The sequence below is a fragment of the Trachinotus anak genome, unplaced genomic scaffold (assembly GCF_046630095.1).
Source record: "Trachinotus anak isolate AG129_WGS33_773 ecotype Australia unplaced genomic scaffold, CSIRO_AGI_Tana_v1 ptg000002l, whole genome shotgun sequence".
NCBI classification, from domain to species: domain Eukaryota; kingdom Metazoa; phylum Chordata; class Actinopteri; order Carangiformes; family Carangidae; genus Trachinotus; species Trachinotus anak.
Genome location: NW_027273853.1, coordinates 13,261,141 through 13,279,148, shown reverse-complemented (window position 1 = coordinate 13,279,148; position 18,008 = coordinate 13,261,141). Strand labels below are relative to the sequence as shown.

The following is an 18,008-nucleotide window of genomic DNA, read 5'->3' as shown; positions in this document are numbered from 1 at the left end:
ATATATATATATATATATAATTTGATCTAAATGCTCTCACTGTGCATCTGGTTTCCTTACACTGAAAGTGATCCCGAGCTTTAGACTTGGCTTACATGACATTCTTCCTCGTGTAAATAATGCAGCCACTTTTCCACTTGTGTCGTGTTTCATGTAATCTAATTTCAGTTTATTTAGTTTCATTTCATGGTGTTTACAGGCCCACAGACAAAAATCATTTGATTACATTTCTATTAAAATCTTCTGGCAGGGGTGTCATTGGTTCCCCATATAAACCAGTTATTTGCACACATTGCAGTCTAGCCCACATGACCACTGATTTGTAGATTTTGCTGTTGATTTTTTGTTGTTTAGGAATAAATGACGTTAAATTTGGATTTGCATTGTCTCTTGTGTTTTTGAGGTCACGTAACCTGATCAGTGACCCCACACTGGCACTGATACTGTTTATATATGAGGGACAAGAGGGTAAAAGTCAGGTTATAAATCCCAGCACTAGATGTCAGCAAAGCACTCCAATTTCCATTTTGACTGAATTCGACATACTTTTAATATTTTTAAATGTGCGTGTGTTTTAAAATTTAACCGCATATATCACAAATAAAAGCAAGTAGTTAGATATAGAAAAAAAAATTGCATACAGAGTATTTTGGTAACTAGGCCTTTATTTGTGTCCAGAGGGTTTCCTGTTGTTATTCCGATGCTGGTGCTGGCGGCGCTGCGACGCCGGGGCGAGCAGATCCGGTGGCGGAGAGCTGGGACATGGAGTGTGAGCGGCGGAGCTGTCCGGGACATGTCTGAGTAAAACAGCTGCGTCATTTTCCAACACGTACAGCTTGAAATCTCCGTGTTGAAGATGGGGCAGTGCGGCATCACGTCCTCGAAGACGGTCCTGGTCTTTCTGAACCTGATATTTTGGGTAAGTTTGCAGGTTTCTGACAGTTTTAAACAGGCGTCATGGCGCAGCAGCAGCAGCAGCAGCTATGTGCCCAGTCAGCTGCTAGGCTAGCCGAGGCAGCCGACCTTTGTTTAACCAGGGAGGAATCAGTGTGAAAACAACAGTGACATGATTTATTGAGTCCAGTGATGCATTAAATAAAGCAACTTTCATCACGTTTTAAAGGCCAAAGAAAATGACAGTGTTGCTTGCCAAAGTCAAACTATCACTTTTTTTTTTTTTTTTTTGCCACTCCAATGGGGAGTAGGTCAACCTTGATCCGCCGAGCAACAGAGACAGAATATGAATCAGCAATACGTGTCGGTGATTGCACTGAAATGCCAGGAGACAGCCAGGCTAACCTAATTCATGATTGATTTCAGTTTGAAGATCTGCATCATCTCGTTTTCAGGGAGGTGGTTATATCAGACACAGAAACACAAACAGGGAAATTGTCAGACAGTTGTACAAAACAAAACCCAGCTCAAACACACACACACACACACACACACACACACACACACATGCATACTGCGTCTCTGTTACAGGTCTTAATTGCACAACACTAAAATGAAATAAATCATAAATTAACAGTGCCAAGCGAAGTCACGTTATTTCAAAAGTTTTTCAGTCTACCTAAAGGCTAAAAAACTGAAAAAAGGTAAATGAAACCCAGAACAATAACAAGTACATTAGAGGGAAACAATAATAGAAGTCTTGAAGCCAGGAGAGGACGTAAGAGATCTGAGCTTGTCAGACACGTTTTTTCAGTCTAATGGTGTTTTAAATTTAAAAGCAGTCCACCAGTTTCTTAAGAAAACACAGGCACATAAAATAACTAGGGCGCTGGGTGTGTCTCAGTAAATATGATTACCTAAATGTGACTTAAACCTGTTTGAAGTATAGAGGATAGTTAAAGAAAATGTGGTTGAAAACAAAGAGAAACTAATGAAGCTTTCCCCAAGAGTAAAGTGATGAGAACAGTAAAGTGTGTCCTACAGGAAACTTCTCTTATGACATTGCCATAATCAATAATAGGAAGTAAAAGCTGTGAGGCAGTTTTGTTTCTTAGAACAGTAGAATAAAAGAATAAAACAATTAATTAACCAATACTTTATTCTCAGGCTGGCATTTATTTCATTTACAAGCATTATCAGCAGAGGGTATTAAGTACATCTATTTATGTGTGCTGCTATTATGTGTACTGGATTACTGGATTATTATAAATAATGCACACATAATGACTACTTCACAAACTGTAGGTTAGTTTAATCTACAACAATGCATCATATTCTCTTAATTGACCTGTAACTGTATGGAGGGACTTGGACATGGTGAAGTTTTGTATCTTAGAACTTAATCTGCAAAGTAACTTTAGCTCTCAAATTAATATAGTGGAGAAAGAATTGCAGTATTAAAATGTGATATGAAATAGTATGAGTATAAGTTTTAAGTATATTAGATACTCCACCTCAAGTGTGTACTTAAGAAGCGCTATGTACTTTCCACCACTGAGGATATGTGTGCTGTCACTGATGGTGTGATGTGTGCAGCTCCTATACATATACATGTACATTGTTGTTTAAGGTGTTATCAGGTGGTTCCCCTTGGTGGACTGCTTTGAATGAAATGTTTGTTTGTCTTCCACCCACAGGCTGCTGCTGGTATCCTGTGTTACGTTGGAGCCTATGTCTTCATTACATATGATGACTATGATCATTTCTTTGAAGACGTGTATACGCTTATCCCAGCAGTGATCATCATTGCAGTTGGAGCCCTCCTTTTCATTATTGGGCTCATTGGATGCTGTGCTACAGTGAGAGAGAGCTACTGTGGACTTATGACGGTTAGTAAACCAGATTTGCAAGTTTATCTTGAAAGAGAAAAGAAGCATTCATACTTTGTTATACCTTGTGTAAGTGATTAATCTATAATGGAATATGAAACATATAAAAATGCAAAGTGGGACTTCAGGATGCACTAGAAGAAGTTATACATATATTAACTTGACTTGGAGAGAGCACAAACTGCAAGGCATTAATTAATACTGCAAAAGAAGAAGATCACTTGAACGTGCCAAAGTAGCAAACATCCTATTTTTGCATTTTCATAAGTGTCTGTGGTCTGCGTATCTATGTAAATATCTTTGTATATCTCTAAATCTGAAATTTAATCCTCAGTTTGTGATCATTCTCCTGCTGGTTTTCGTGACTGAAGTGGCAGTGGTTGTTCTCGGATACATTTACAGAGCAAAGGTGAGAAAATCAAATGTGTGTTTTTTCTGGCCTTGTTGGATTCTTGTAACACAGCTTTTTTTTGCCATCTGTAAATCTGGTTTGTACTGTTTCAGGTGATGTGTCCACAAATGTGTAGTCTCACCCCTCTTAACTGTTGACAGGTTGAAAATGAAGTTAACAGGTCGATCAAGAAAGTGTATGATGAGTACAACGGCACCAACAGCAATGCCCAGAGCCGTGCCATCGACTATGTTCAGAGACAGGTGAGGACAGAAATGCTTTCTCTTTTATGACCAGTGATATGGAGTTGTTTTACCTATATGTCAGTAAGAATCGATGCAAGTAGTTGACAATAATTTTGAGCTGTTATTGTTGTCATTTTCACAGCTCCAGTGCTGTGGGATCCATAATTACTCAGACTGGCAGTATACACACTGGTATGAAGAATCTAAAAACAACAGCGTACCCATCAGCTGCTGCAAAACTAACACTGGAAGCTGCACAGGGTCCCTAACTCATCCCGAAGATCTCTACCAAGAGGTAAAATTATTTCAGAATTTGTCAAGTTTTCATACTGAAGAATACTTACATTTGAAGCAGAGTGCTTTCTCCTTCTTTGATATGTTTGAACATACTCTCTGTGTGTGTGTAGGGCTGCGAGGCTCTGGTTGTGAAGAAATTGAAGGAAATCATGATGTATGTCATCTGGACTGCTCTGACGTTTGCTGCCATCCAGGTATTTAACGTTCATTAAGATACCTAGCTCAATATGTCATCACCAGTCTTCAATATAAAACATGTTATGTTTTTTTGTGTTTTTTTTTTTTTTTTTTTTTTTTTCCCAAGCACCATATGTTTGTGCCATCTCATGCAAAGACAATAGGACAAAACAGTCATAGCCTTTGCCATTTAAGTAGCAGGAAAAGTTGAAGAAGTTGGTGAAGCTTAGGCATGTAGACAATGTCATACTTGACAGTATCTGTTTGTATTAATTTACCACTTGAACACATTTGTTTTGACTGTCTTTTGACTTTTAAGCACCATATGTAAAGCATATAACAGGAACATGGGGAGTGAGTAACAGGTGACATGCTGGATTTACATTTTTCAGCAGCAGTTATCAAAAATGTGTATAGATATAGACTGTAAATATGCTGCTTTGCAGGAATCGTTATGATTCTGTGAGGTGTTGAGCACCAGCTTTCCCTCTTAACTGCTGATAAGTTTGTGTTATTTTCCACCTCATCCAGGTAAAGTATTGAAAAGATGAGACAAAATGTCTGCAGCATTACCCTCAGTGTTTTACAGCAACAAGACACGTGTAAAATTATTTTAAATCTTACTACTTACATTATTTTTCAAAATGCCCTGGAAGAACAATCCCACTCTCTTATCTGTCTGGTACCCAGCTACAGCCAGCAGCTGGGTATCTTAGCTTAGCACATGGACCGGAAAGCGGTTTACAGCTAGCCTTACTCTGTCCAAAAGTAACAAAACACATTTATCTGCACCTCTAAAGCTTACCACTTAACCCTGGTTGCTTGACAACCTCATGGTGGTGACAAGAATTCAGGAAGTTGCTGAACAAATAAGGATGTAACAACTTGTGTTTTGTTTAATTTTTTTATGGCCCAAACAAATCAGATATAACGTGTTAATTAGAGAGCTGAGATGCAATGAGGTGCTGGTTGGAAGATTTTCTTGACCTGTTGACAGAGCCAGGCCAGCTGTTTTCCCCTTTTCTCTGGTCTTTATGCTAAGCTAAGCTAATCAGATATTTACCATTCAGACAATGGTAAAAAGTAAATTAGAGCGCTTCCCAAAAATGTCTAACCACTGAAATTGTTTTAGCCCATAATTTCCATTTTAGTATTGATTATCTAATACTCAAGTCATGAACCCAAACAAAGTAGCATGAGTTACACAACTACAGTAAAACTCCACATGAGGCCCAACACATTTTAAAACTAAAAACACTCATAAAGTGTCTGTCTCTTTCTCCTAGATGCTGGGGATGCTGTGTGCATGCGTCGTGTTGTGCCGCAGAAGCAGAGATCCTGCTTACGAGCTTCTCATTACAGGGGGCACCTACGCATAAAGGAGAACACATTTCTTTCCGCACAGACCTTTCAGGATTAACATCCATTATTGAAGAGAGCATGAAAATAATCTATTACCACACTAACCTTACCACGCTAACCACACTAAAGTTATATATCTTACCAATTTTTCAAAAAATAAAAAAAAATTGATAAAAAAATAAAAATAAAAAAAAAAGCATATGACCAAATTCTTTAATGGTCAGTGAGAATGAGATGTAGAAAGCATCCTGTTGCTCTGAGAATTTCATGATGGTGTTAGACCTCATTCTTACCAAACTTAAACTCTGTAATTCATGTATGGAGTAAAATGTGGACAGGGTAATTTCCTCATATGTTAGTTTGCACTATGTGTACGGCTTTCAGATATTTTCTATTTAAACTTGTCATGTACTTGAATGAAAGAGTGTAAAAAATTCACCCTGTACCTCCACTACTTTAATTAATACAGCTACTACCTATACTACTACTACTACTACTACAGTTCATTATGGTTGAAACCTCAGTTTTTACCATCAGTATTCTGTCAAGAAATAGTTGACACGACAGCCCAAGTCAGTGGCACAGCAGGTTTTTGCGTGTGAATCATGAAACTTGACTTGGCTTTGGCTTCGCTGATCTTTGTTTTAAGAATCAAACCTTTGTAATCCCCTTTTAGTATGTGGGATAGTTCAAGTAGTACACGACACACGATAGATTTTGTCCTATAGCTGTTTTGTTTGTCTTTGTCTCAGTCTACTGATGGTGTTTTTAGAATTTGATTTGCTGATTATCTGGAAACATAAAGACTCAAGAATGTAAATAAAATGTGAGGTGAAAGTTTGAAATTAAACAAGTGTGTTTTTACATTTTATTATTTTATATAAATTTCACATCTTTGTATTCTGATAAAACCTGTATTCAATGGCTGGTGTCGCTGGAAGATCAAGTTGTTTCGGTCCCAAAAAAACTGGCATGAGAAAATGTTGTAAGGGGTTCACATATTCAGTCGAATGATTTGGACTGTCCCTATCTTAAATTTTTCGCTTTCAGTTTTAAGGTCTTCGGTCTAGGTTGTAGATTACCATGGGCTAAAAATACATACAGATATAGCTGTTACTAGAATCACAAGCCGAGCTGTATCTGCACCCGGACAACTGTTGTAGACCTTCGTATACTCTTAAAATGGCAGTAAAAGAACTCCACTTTGGTCACGTGATAGACACCATGTTAGCTGTGCATCACCTGCTGCAGAGTAATCGGATACCTTTTGAACTAAAGAGAGCAGACTGGTCGGCGACATGACTCAAGAATAGTGCTCGAGTGCATTTCAGCTAGTTTGTATGAATTGTTCCGGTGTGGCCTTATAATCCACATTAAGAATAGTCTTTGCTACAATAAATGGACCATAAGAGACATAAAAATAAAGCAATGCAATTTCATCACATGCTAAATGTTTTTTCTTAATTAGTGGGTAAAAATAATGTTGACAGTGCTTAAGAAAACTGAAACCTTGTGATTTGTTTGTCATACTGAATAAATACAAATACATCCTCATGCATTTAGCATTCAGAATAAAAACAATAACTACACATAGAAATTATATACAAGTTAACAATAGAAATCAAACATTCTGCCCAACAATTAGGACTTCAAATATCAAAGAATTTAATTCACAATATATGAATAAACTTAGTGCATTGATCTTGTGCAACAGATCAGTATATCTCCCAGCTGTCATTGGTATGAGGTGCATTCAACACACCAGCATTAAGGGCAGAGTAACATGAATAGGTACCATAGCAATAAATAATTCACCATTCAACATTTCCACGGCTACTGTAACTTTAAAGCTCTATGTATACGTTTTTTTTTTCTGATAATAGAAATTTTAAATTATCATGACTGAAATGGTTTTTGTTTGTAAAAACAAGAGATTTGTTGTCACCAGCCTTTCATTCTGCACTATTCTCCTGTACAATGTGCTTTATATTGACACCAACAGGTGTCAATATAAATTTTGACATGTTCAAATCTTACACATAGGAGTTTTAATGATGAATGTAACAGAAATATGAATAGTAGAAAAAAAATCAAACTATAAGGTAACTAAAGGACAAGGTTTTTACAAAATATTACATGAGGATATGTAGTAGTCTTTAAGTCCAACATGTGACTGTCGGGTGAACTCATTCTTTGGCAAGGTACGAACCAGGGACCAGTCCTTTAAGGCCATTTCTTTGCACCAACCACCAACCATCCTCTCCTTGATCCATGACAACCACAACGTCCCCAGCAGATACAGAGAGCTCATCGTCCCCCTAAATGAGGACAGAGGCAGTCAATCAGTCAGTCAGTCAGATCATCTTAAAGTGAACAACATTTAGAATGTGTGAATGTGTCTCATGTAGAGAGTTGAAGAGTCAGCGCAGAGAAACTGACCTGCGCCACGTAATCATACACAGCCTTATACTCCTCACTGCTCAGCTGGGACGCCTGAAATCCAGGAATGGAAGCATATACTCCCTCTGTTGGTTCTCCTGTGGAGTTTTGACAGGATTGTAGACAAAATCAGCACTGGTTCAGTTAGCCACTCATAGTTTGAAACTTTCTTGACGAACCAGTGACTAAGCTGACAGTACATTTTAGTAGTTTTAAACTTGATGTTATTTAACACAATTATATAAAAGTTGAACTATAAGGCATGATCCTGCAGATTTCTATGTGTAGGCTTGGTTTAACTTTTTTTTCTTTTTTCCAGTAGGTTTCATCAAGTCAAGTCTGCATTTCACAACCTGAAAAGGCAAAAAGGACTTTAAAACCAATTATCTATTCATTTAAGCTATTGATCTCAACGTCTTTGCTTGTGTACCAATGAGAGTTTTAACTTCAGGTTGGTGGGAGGCATGTCTCTGTTTTAGTTTTGTTGACAGTTGTTACAATTAATATACTGTATTTCTGTATTTTTTCTAGGTGTGTGTGTGTGTGTGTGCGTGTGTGTGTGTGTGTGTGTGTGCGTATATGTTTATTAACTTCTTTTTCTTTGAAATTAGTTCTTTAAAATCAGTAGTATAGGTGCCCCTGGTTGGGAATAATTGGTGTAAAGAATAACTGCAGTATGTAACTTGTCGCTCCACGCCCTGTGTTGCAAGGTTGAAGTGGCTTTCATAGTCTAATCTGTCATCATTTTGGATATTATATACTTGAATAACTTTGATACCATACCAGTGGGTTGTGCAACAGGCTCAATGATGCTTGGTTTGGAGCTAGTGGAACCGTTTCCCTGCAGAAGATTTGAAAATCTACAAATAAGATTGAGAGGATACACAAATAAATACACAGATAAATATTGAAAGGATACACAAATAAATACACATATAGATACTGTGAGGAGAAAAAAAAACACACATTAATCTATGTAATTATTTCCATTTCCATTGTGTAACTCTAACCTTTTCATGACTCCCACAAATCCCGCACTGCCATTTCTGTCAGTTGTAGCATCCCTATCGTAGTAATTTTGGTATTCAATTGGAGCTGTAAATATTTAAAAAAGCACAGTTGTGTCAAAGTCTTACACACAATGCATCACCTGTTTCCAATGTACTAAGCATTCTGTTTTCACAGCAGTTGAGAGATAATATTAAAATTTCTGACTTAGAACATATTCAAATCCAAATCAGGAAGGCTGCAGGGCGGGTGCCTACCTGGGGGGGTTGAGCCAGTGCGTTTCATGTCCACAAAGCAGTTGTTGTCTGTGATGATGTCACACTTTTCCAGTGTTTTCCTCACATCCTCATAACACTGAAAGAGCAGTTTGGATGAAATTCTGTTATACAGTACAGTATATTTGAACAGTTTGCTTAGGATCTGTCCCATACAGATGTGTAACAACAGCTGCACCCACCTCATCATCTTTCACACTCTGCATCGATAATTGGTTACAGTGCACCCACAAAGCATTTCTTAGTATGCTGATGCGGTCCTCTTCCTGCTGCTGAAACATCTGCACAACAACGGGGTGAGTGGAGAAAATGTAAATTACCTAGAAAACACTGAAGCACAGTACATTCACTGCACAGCTGGCACTATACAACGCCACACAGTACTTTATGTACACTTCTAGAATATAGTGATGCAACTGGCAACTTGCACAGTTAATGTATCCAGCATGGCCTTTTATGCCTCTGCCATCTATTAACTGAAAGGTTCATAGCTGTCTTTTGAATGCTGCAACCTACAATTGACGTTAAAGGGCTGAATAAAGTTGTTGAATGGCAGCCTCAGCTTTGTTTGAGATTTAGTTGCCCGGAAACACTTTTTTGTAAATTAGTGACTCACTTCAAATTCTGAGTATAGGAAGTATTACACATCCTTGCTGTCATCCCAGATCTTGAGTAGTTCCACTTTTGATTTAAGTCTGTACATTTTAAAATACAATAAGCTTGATAAATATGGTAAGAGGAGAAATACAGCTTCCAGCGACATACTTTACCTCACATGTGCTAATGTGTGTTGATTCCCATTCTTGACGGATCTTGTCCAGCTGTTCAATGTTTGATATGTATTGTTTCTCTGAAGACAAATAAAAACATTATCAATTATGAAAAAAAGGAGGTCAATCACAGATTGAACATTTGATGTTCCATTTATGTCACACTCCCACTATGAATGGGTTTATATACTTTATCTAACCCCATTTCTATCCTCAGTACAAGGGAAGTTAATGTGACCACCATCCCTTAAAAATGGTTTTGGTAAACCACCATTTTTACACTAAACAAAGTGCCATGGTACAAATTCTCAATTGATTCGTTGTTTGTCCTTACCAGCCTCCTCTGCAGCTTCTCTGCACTGTTTAGATTTGTTGTTCATCTGAAAAAGACAAGAAATTACAAAATGACACAGTTTAGATCTGTAAACCTGTGGTTGTCCTAATGAAATGGAATATTCGTGTATTTGTGAGGTTTTATTTAACATAATCAATGTAAGTTCCTCTAAAAAACTGTGAAGTAAGCTCACACCCTGTAAACGACTAAATTAATTGCCAAGAGAAATGCATTTCCAAATTTCTGTTACTGTTGTGGAGTAAGTGGAATAACTGTCTGCTGTTGGAGAAACTATCCCTCTGGTTGCCAAAAACAGTGATTCATTCCAAATATACATTCCTGTTAATGGTAGAAACACATTTGTTAATGGGGTGCCCAGTATTCTCTCAAATGTTAACCAGGGGCTTTTACAATGGACAAAAAGAATTTGTATCACACAGACTATTATAATGTCTATAATGTTGTTACATTTTCTTATTTCTCTTGTTTTGAATATTTAAACTATTCTTCATTGTAGTTAGACTGTCACAGTGCTTAAAAAATAAGAGACTTGGCTCGTGTGAAAAAGTCTGCGACAAAAGCAGAAATAGATATAGATGTTGTAGATATGACATTTAAAACATTTAAATGCAATTAAAGATGCAATTTGAGTTATTGTTGCTTCACTTGGGTGTTTGATGTTCACTGTGCATTATAATGTACATGCGGCGTTTGACACTAGAAGGCTGTTTTCGCATTCATCTGCTGAAGTCAGAAAGTTTCACTGCAACTTAAATGCGAAGACATGTACCTACAAGCAAGATATGGAAACTTGAAACCTCAACCTCGCGTACACTGACAATGGACTGTTCATTGAAGAATGAGACATGTTGTGTCCAGCAGTTAAACGTTTGAAGGGAACAAAGTTTGCATATTGATAGATTCTGAGGGAGAAGGAGTATATGTAATTTTAAAAGTTTTTAACTAGTACATTTTTGTGGAATAACCACATCAGACACAAATTATTACTCAAAGCAGAGTAAGTATATATATCTGTATGTATATGCTTAAAAACACATCGAGAGTCGACCTTATTTTTAAAAGACAAAACAATAATATGAAGGCTGAGCACAGAGAAAAGGGTGCTGATGCAGTTATAAGAATTAGACGTAAACTGGAAGACAACACGCCTCCAGTTAGAAAGTCAAGGAAGGTTTTTTATTGTTGAACTGACATCATTTCACTGAGTCATACAGCACAGATTTACCTTCTCAATCTGTTTGGGAGTGGCTGTGGGAGTGTTGCCCATCTTCTCAGCCGTCTGCTCTGCCTCGTCTGCCTCCCTGCAGCGCTGCTCATAAGATTTTTTAGACTGGGAAGGAAACAGAACGGAAACCATATGAAACTATAACACCCAAGTTTTGTTCATCAGCATCTGGCTCTATGAACCCTTGACAGGAAGGGGATGGGGGTGTGGGAGTTTGGGGAGATTTTGGGGGGGGACTTCCTTCTTTTGAGCTGAGAGAAAGATGGCCTCGGGCTCATAAATGTGTCCATCACACTTTGTAGCTTGCAAAACTATCTTCCTCTTACACATCTTAAATTTACAGAGTGATGCTTCTCTACTGTCTCTCTCTCTCTCTCTCTCTCTCTCTCTCTCTCTCACACACACACACACACACACAATCTTTTGCACATCATGTACTTGCACATACAAGCAGGATGTACCTGCACTAAAATTGTCTGAGATGATTCATGCTGTGAACTGCTACCACTATTGTATAAGTAGTGAATCAAAGATATTTGCTGAGGCTGAAGCGACTCTTTTTATAAAACTGTTTGCAGGGGCTTCCACATACCTAAAAGCCATAAATGTAATAGTACAGATCATCATTTAATTGTCATCTTTTTTTTTATCACTCAAATGTACACTTCCAACACAATATTTTGTACAAAATATGAGCCACAACCTGAAACAATATGATAAACATTCCATGACTGAAAAGAAGCAGGGAGTAGAAAAATCATTCGTATCAAGATTATATGAATTGACCTTACGTCTATTGTTTTCTTGTAGAGGGAGACTTTTGTTTTCTGGACCTTCTCCATGATGACCTCAAACTAAACAGTAAAAATACAACATACCTCATCATCATCAGAAAACCACACTGAGAGTCTCTTTTTAGATTTCCTCTGTATGCAAATGAGAACCTTTTTTCTCTGTTCTTTCTGTCGATCTCTGAACTGCTCCATTCTCTTCACCTCCTCCTTCAGTAGTCCAGAAAGCTGAATGTGCAAGTTTCCTATGTTCTCAATTTCTGAAATATACCAAAACATGCAACTATAAACTCAGAGCTGAGAGAAGCTTGCATGGATGCCTAAAAAATAGTCGTGCAAAATAATGCAGGAAATATATCCTGTGCTTACGTGATTTCATTTCATCAAAAGATGCTCTCAAAGTGCTGTAAAAACAAAACAAAAACAGGATATACTTAGAAGATGCGAAAATGTAATACATGTGTTGTTCAGATAGGACAAAATACTGATGATATGCATATGAGGTAGGTGCATATGAACATCATATTAATGCTTATATGCACCTACCAACACACACACACACACACACACTAACCTGATCTCATATAAGCCCCCAGCTTTGCGTGCGATACTGACCAGGTCCTTGCCATATTTCTCCTCTGCTGATGCCCTACGTGCACAAAGCCACAATAAAGCTGAACCATGTTTCAGTGAGGAAACTGTCTGCATTCAAGTGCAAGTCGCCAGAAATTTGTGAGCCCACCTCATTTTCAAGATCTCCTCCATCTCTTTGCATGTCCGTCGGCCATCATTAAGTCTCTGAATAATGGTCTCATACCCAACATTGCTGATGAAGTCCACTCCCTAGAACCACAAATACTGAACTGTAATACTCACACTTTCAGTGATAAGGGACAATGTTCACAGGAAATCTCACACGATGTAAAATTTTGGAATAAAAGTCTAAATAAAAGCTGTTAACCCAAAATGTTTTATGTCCACTGAAAAGAGAACGCCACTGCTTCTTTATTGCTCAATATTTTAAAGACCCAAATGATCAGCTGATGATTTAAATGATATAAATGATATATGATGATATGAACATCAAGGTTTACTTGGATGATTGTGACTCTTCTGAGACTGTTTTTATTTTCCATGTAGTGGTATTGTGGTATCTCATCTAGAGTGGAAATTGTTACATGATGATGCTGGGGTCTGAATGGAAAGCTACCAAGTGGGAAAAGTACCAAAAGATCCAACTCATGTAGCAGTGGTACTTTGCTGAAAATTGACTTATGTTGAAATAAACTAACTGGTGTAAAAATATCTGGTGTTCATTTGTACTTTTACTGATTTACATTTTACATAGTTTTCCTTATAGCAGGATGAGAACAAAGAGGAAAAAGGAAGCACACAACTTCACACAGTAAACTAAAGCTGCAATAGAGTTCAACCGATTGTTCACTCTGAGCAGTCAGTTCCTGATGCTTTGCTTATGGTTACAATATAAAATTTGTTCTGTATCGGTATCTGGTTTCATTGACGTTTTGAGGTTTGTTCTGCTGCACTGTCACACATGCGTTAACGGGTGCTCTGTGCAGATACCAAAAAGCAGAAACAATAAATCAAACAAACCTTAAGGAGTTAAGCTAAGCCTGAATCACAGGAACACCCCCATAATAATGAAGTTCTCATTTTTACCACTATAAAGTCACTGTCAACACTATAAAAAAAAAAGTTGTGCTGAGAAAGAACTATTTAGTTTATGCGACACACATGGTTTAAGACAGAAACTGAAAGACTTGCAAAATCCAGAGCTAAAAAACTTTACTAAGTGGATTGCTTATCCACTATATTAAAAAATATTAATTCAGTGACCATTAAGGTCAGAAAAAGCAAAATGACAGAAAGCAAAGAAGATTAGAAGTCTTAAGACAAGAAAAAGTGTTGCGCTAACTATGGTTATGCATATTTAAACTGGACAATGATGCAGGAAATACTGTCAGGACAAAATAAAAACCATCAATACAGTAGAAATAGAAAGCACACTAAACTTTATACTTCAAAAACACCAGTGAACTTAGTGACTACAACAATGACTTCACACCTCAGTAAAAACTCACATTCAACTTGAGCTACATTTAAACAATACAAAAAATATACCATCACATTAACTCACCCAAAAGGCATCTTTAAATTCTAATGACATCTTGGCAGTGGTTAAAAACTGTCCCTGTCGGAGAATCCACTCAACTTAAATTCACTTTACAACGCCCAGCAGTGTAACAGGCTGTTGCTTGATGCAAGTGAAAACGGCTCATGACACATTCAGGAAACCAGCTGTCAAACAGTAACACTCACTCACTAACTCATTTGATTTAAATGAGGAAGAGCTGCAACATGTCTGCAGTTAGCACAACTGGACTGATACTCACGTCATTAAACTTTTAGAGTAAAATGGCAACTAATAATGGATCTGATACACAGCCACAATTATTCAATTACAGTTATAACAAATGTTATCAAAGCTCCGGTTTCTTTGATAATAATTAACAGGACTGTTGGTTTGAACACCCGCAAAAATTGTTTTTTTGTTCAAATTGTACTCCAACTCAAACCTCCCCGTTCTTCAGGTGAGGAGTGGATAAAATAACATGAGGGCCTTACGATATTATGCAATCCAATATAATATCCCTGCAACACACACTCTTTTGTGAAGCTTCTGCTGTTCATGTTTTGCTGACACTCTGTCAGTGAGGTACTGAAACACCATTCTGGCTATTGTTGAACAAGCTGCTTGTGCTGGTGCATGTGTTGCAACATATGTTTCCTGTTATTTTGTCCATGCAATTTACTATTGCAAATTGATCAAAGAGAAGATAAGGTCATCTCTCTCCAGACAATGATGTGAATCTCATGACTAATACCAGCATACAACACAGGAAATAAAATAAGTGACATCTATGTGGAAACAAATGATAAAACTCTGCAATAAACAAGATTACATCCAGTTATAATTCATCATGTGCTACATGCAGCTGCCTGCCATAGTCTGTCACTTCACTGTTCATGAAAGTTTCTTGATTTTTCAAAACTTCAGCCTCTGACAGCTGCCCGTCTCCATCACTGTCCATTTCCTTGATGAGGTGAAGAGCCTATTGATGACAGTGGAGCAAAACAATGAAATCAGTAAATCAGAATATGTTGCCATAAAATTATGAAAAGAAATGAAATATAATCCACGAGCCAAATGCTAAAGGAAACCATCCAAATACATAATTTGCATTAAAACTCCAGAATTTTATTGTGATTTAACCTGTTATGTAGCTCAAATTCAGGTTTACCTCTTCTCTTGCTGAACCATAGCTATTAGGCGCAACCCAGCGAAGCTGCTCCTCTCGATTCAACTTGCCATCCTTGTCTTGATCATAGAGGTCTTTAAACCGCACTGTTTCCTCAATCTCCCACTGTGAAGGTGAATTCTCTGCTAAAGAAAAAACAACAAAGTGCTACTACTGCATAGGTGGCAAAAATTAGACATAGTAGAATAAACTAAAAACAAATCATTCTATGTTTTAAAATAATCTCTGTGGTCTTACCATCACCACGGACATCTCCAATAAATTCACTTAGACTGATGAAGCCATCCTTATCTGTGTCATATTCACTCAACACATCTTCAATGGCAAAATCCTATCAGAAAAAAAGATAAATCATTAAGCTGTAACATGCAATAGAAATAGCACTATTATAAGAGGTCAAAGGACACATCATCATATCAGGTTTTGCAGGTGCAGGAGCTAATCTTGTCTTACAGCCATGTGATCCACTTCAGATGGGTGGGTGAAGGCTAGAAACTCTGTTACATTAAGGCCAGGTGTGCCGTCCACATCAGCAAAGTCAAAGCGCCTCCTCTCCTTTAGATGGAGCTTAAGGGGACACAAGCCCATGCTAAGGTAATTGTCACATAATCAAGGAAGTGGCACAATGTGATTATTAACAGAACCATAAACGTATGCCTACGTGTCTGAGAGACTCTTGCTCTGGATCTTCCAGTACCGTGCTGTCATCGAAACTAATCAGCTGATCATGAGCAACCTTGTTGTATTCCTCCCATGTTACAACACCATCTTTGTCAGTGTCAAACTCAGGGAACCGCTCATCTGCATCATCCAGAGCATATTTTCTGTAGACATGCTGAATCCATAGAGTGATCTCCTCTGTGGAAACAGAGCAGGATGCGTATGAAGTTAAATCATTTCTGTTTATATTTGCTCTCTTTCTAAATATCAGCTGTACTTTTACCTGTGCTTAACAGACGGTCAGCATTTGTGTCAATCTTCTTTACAATTTCCATCATCTTTTTTCTCTGTTGTGCGGGGCTTAGTTTCTTGATTTCCTCAGTGTCCTGCAAGTGCATAAAATAAGTAGAGCCTAGAGTGAGCAGCTGGTAAATGAAGCATAGAAATTGGGCTGAAGAGTGTAAGAAAATAAATTATTTAGAGACCTCATCTCCCAGCAGGACATTTATGTCATGTTCAGGGTTGTGCTGCTGGCCAATAAAATGGTCTTCATGAAGATGCTTGTGAGAGCTTTGTCCAAGTCCAAACTGAAGTAACAGCAATACCAACAATGCAGAGGATGCCATCTGTTGAGTAACACACGATAAAAGACAACAATAACTAAAGGGAGTGATGGAACTGAAAATACTACAGTGTCATTAATTAGCTTCCAGGCTAGTTTTCTTGTTGAAAAGTCAAACAACCAAGGAAAAACAGAGCGACCTTGTGGTCAGCTGGTGAAAGTTAACTCAGCTAAACTGAATATGTTTGCTTCGACCGTCCTGCATCATGATCAAACCTACTAAAGCTACAAAACGGCAGGAGCCCTGGTAGAAATACTGGTGCTTTTCCAATTTTAATGCATTGCTGTTTATACTGACTGTGTTTGAGAGAGAGAGAGAATGAGACAGACATGAAAGCGGATCTGGGGCAAAACCAAAGGCGTTAGCAAAATGGACAGACACAGTTAAAGACAACGCAAACAAGCCAATACTACAGTAACTGCGACGAAGCTGACAAATAATATAAATTAAAGTAAATGTTATTACCGTGGTAAGTTCTTCCCGCAAGTGTTTACTTCACTGTCACTGACCCCCGAAGGAAAGATGTACTTCCGGTCACAACTTTCAAAATAAGGGCACATCCTCCAGGAATTTGTCAAAATTTTTTTCTGTAACTAAAACCAGCTAAACTGGGCCCAACAAAGGTAAACACATATGAAGGAAATACAAACATATAACCGTATACTCAAGTATACAAATAGGCGTTTGTATCATTTTGTCCACCCTATTAGTATAAGTGAGGGCATCTCTAAAGCCTTCATAAATATAGGATTTATTGCTGAACTGTTGTATTGTACTGCATTAGATCTGGCTAAGTGTACCTAACAAACTGATGACTAAAGTATAGTTTGGTGGTGCCAATAACTCAACACATTTGTAACTGAACAAATTGCCACTGGAGACAGATGAAACTGTTACAATATGGGAGACATTTGACACACTAAACGGCAATGTAAAATCTGAAGAACTAGTTAACTATATAACTACTACTGAAATGGTATCTACTCTAGGGGAAAGTTTTGCAGCCCAGAGCTTTTATTTTGAAAGCAGACTCACTGTTTAGGCTTGTTCCGGCCGTTTGTAAGCAACTTTACATACACTGAGAATCAACCAAACATCCCGCCCGACCGTCATGGTTGCTATGGTAGACGGCTTGAAGTCCCGCCCTGTGAAAATATGCCCCGCCCCTTGGCCCAAATTATTCTGTACATGATTGGCTGGCACGTACGTTGTTTCCATGTTATGGTGAATTCATTGGACAACGGCAATGTCAGTCAAAAATGTAAA

The 18,008-nt window shown here is 37.8% G+C and overlaps 3 protein-coding genes across 7 annotated transcripts; 1 reads left to right on the top strand and 2 right to left on the bottom strand.

Annotated features, from left to right (window-relative positions):
* The first annotated feature begins 726 nt into the window (after positions 1-726).
* On the top strand, positions 727-6,108 carry tspan3a (tetraspanin 3a). The gene is made up of 7 exons (XM_071499349.1): positions 727-919; positions 2,592-2,783; positions 3,118-3,192; positions 3,336-3,437; positions 3,562-3,714; positions 3,827-3,910; positions 5,180-6,108. The coding sequence occupies exons 1-7, from the start codon at positions 857-859 to the stop codon at positions 5,270-5,272; spliced, it is 762 nt and encodes a 253-aa protein (XP_071355450.1). The 5' UTR covers positions 727-856; the 3' UTR covers positions 5,273-6,108.
* A 1-nt stretch (position 6,109) lies between these two features.
* pstpip1a (proline-serine-threonine phosphatase interacting protein 1a) lies at positions 6,110-14,416 on the bottom strand. The gene is made up of 15 exons (XM_071499255.1): positions 14,277-14,416; positions 12,861-12,961; positions 12,693-12,767; positions 12,488-12,522; positions 12,272-12,378; positions 12,119-12,181; positions 11,328-11,432; positions 10,082-10,127; positions 9,748-9,827; positions 9,160-9,258; positions 8,960-9,056; positions 8,705-8,789; positions 8,478-8,554; positions 7,695-7,792; positions 6,110-7,573 (listed from the first exon to the last, which is right to left on the bottom strand). The coding sequence occupies exons 1-15, from the start codon at positions 14,304-14,306 to the stop codon at positions 7,442-7,444; spliced, it is 1,230 nt and encodes a 409-aa protein (XP_071355356.1). The 5' UTR covers positions 14,307-14,416; the 3' UTR covers positions 6,110-7,441.
* rcn2 (reticulocalbin 2) lies at positions 14,135-17,817 on the bottom strand. Of its 5 annotated transcripts, XM_071499268.1 has the most exons (9): positions 17,797-17,817; positions 17,252-17,469; positions 16,605-16,745; positions 16,403-16,505; positions 16,121-16,317; positions 15,913-16,026; positions 15,697-15,790; positions 15,442-15,584; positions 14,135-15,252 (listed from the first exon to the last, which is right to left on the bottom strand). In XM_071499268.1, the coding sequence occupies exons 2-9, from the start codon at positions 17,300-17,302 to the stop codon at positions 15,109-15,111; spliced, it is 987 nt and encodes a 328-aa protein (XP_071355369.1). In that variant the 5' UTR covers positions 17,303-17,469; positions 17,797-17,817; the 3' UTR covers positions 14,135-15,108. The 5 variants fall into 5 exon arrangements, with proteins under 5 accessions (XP_071355369.1, XP_071355398.1, XP_071355389.1 ...); XM_071499297.1 differs by lacking the exon at positions 17,797-17,817 and having other exon boundaries at positions 15,964-16,026; positions 17,252-17,399; XM_071499288.1 differs by lacking the exon at positions 17,797-17,817 and having other exon boundaries at positions 17,208-17,322.
* Positions 17,818-18,008: the final 191 nt, after the last annotated feature.

Bases quoted from the DNA above. Each gene is read 5' to 3' on its own strand.
- tspan3a (XM_071499349.1), top strand. From the start codon at position 857: ATGGGGCAGTGCGGCATCACGTCCTCGAAGACGGTCCTGGTCTTTCTG. The intron at 920-2,591 runs GTAAGTTTGCAG...TTCCACCCACAG, and splicing joins TTCTGAACCTGATATTTTGG to GCTGCTGCTGGTATCCTGTG. The intron at 3,438-3,561 runs GTGAGGACAGAA...TCATTTTCACAG, and splicing joins TCGACTATGTTCAGAGACAG to CTCCAGTGCTGTGGGATCCA.
- pstpip1a (XM_071499255.1), bottom strand. From the start codon at position 14,306: ATGTCATTAGAATTTAAAGATGCCTTTTGG. The intron at 8,790-8,959 runs GTAGGCACCCGC...AAATATTTACAG, and splicing joins CACTGGCTCAACCCCCCCAG to CTCCAATTGAATACCAAAAT. The intron at 7,574-7,694 runs GTCAGTTTCTCT...GTCCTCATTTAG, and splicing joins TGTATGATTACGTGGCGCAG to GGGGACGATGAGCTCTCTGT.
- rcn2 (XM_071499268.1), bottom strand. From the start codon at position 17,302: ATGTGCCCTTATTTTGAAAGTTGTGACCGGAAGTACATCTTTCCTTCG. The intron at 16,506-16,604 runs GTCTCTAAATAA...ATGCACTTGCAG, and splicing joins ATGTCCTGCTGGGAGATGAG to GACACTGAGGAAATCAAGAA. The intron at 15,791-15,912 runs GTAAGACAAGAT...TTTTTCTGATAG, and splicing joins CTGAAGTGGATCACATGGCT to GATTTTGCCATTGAAGATGT.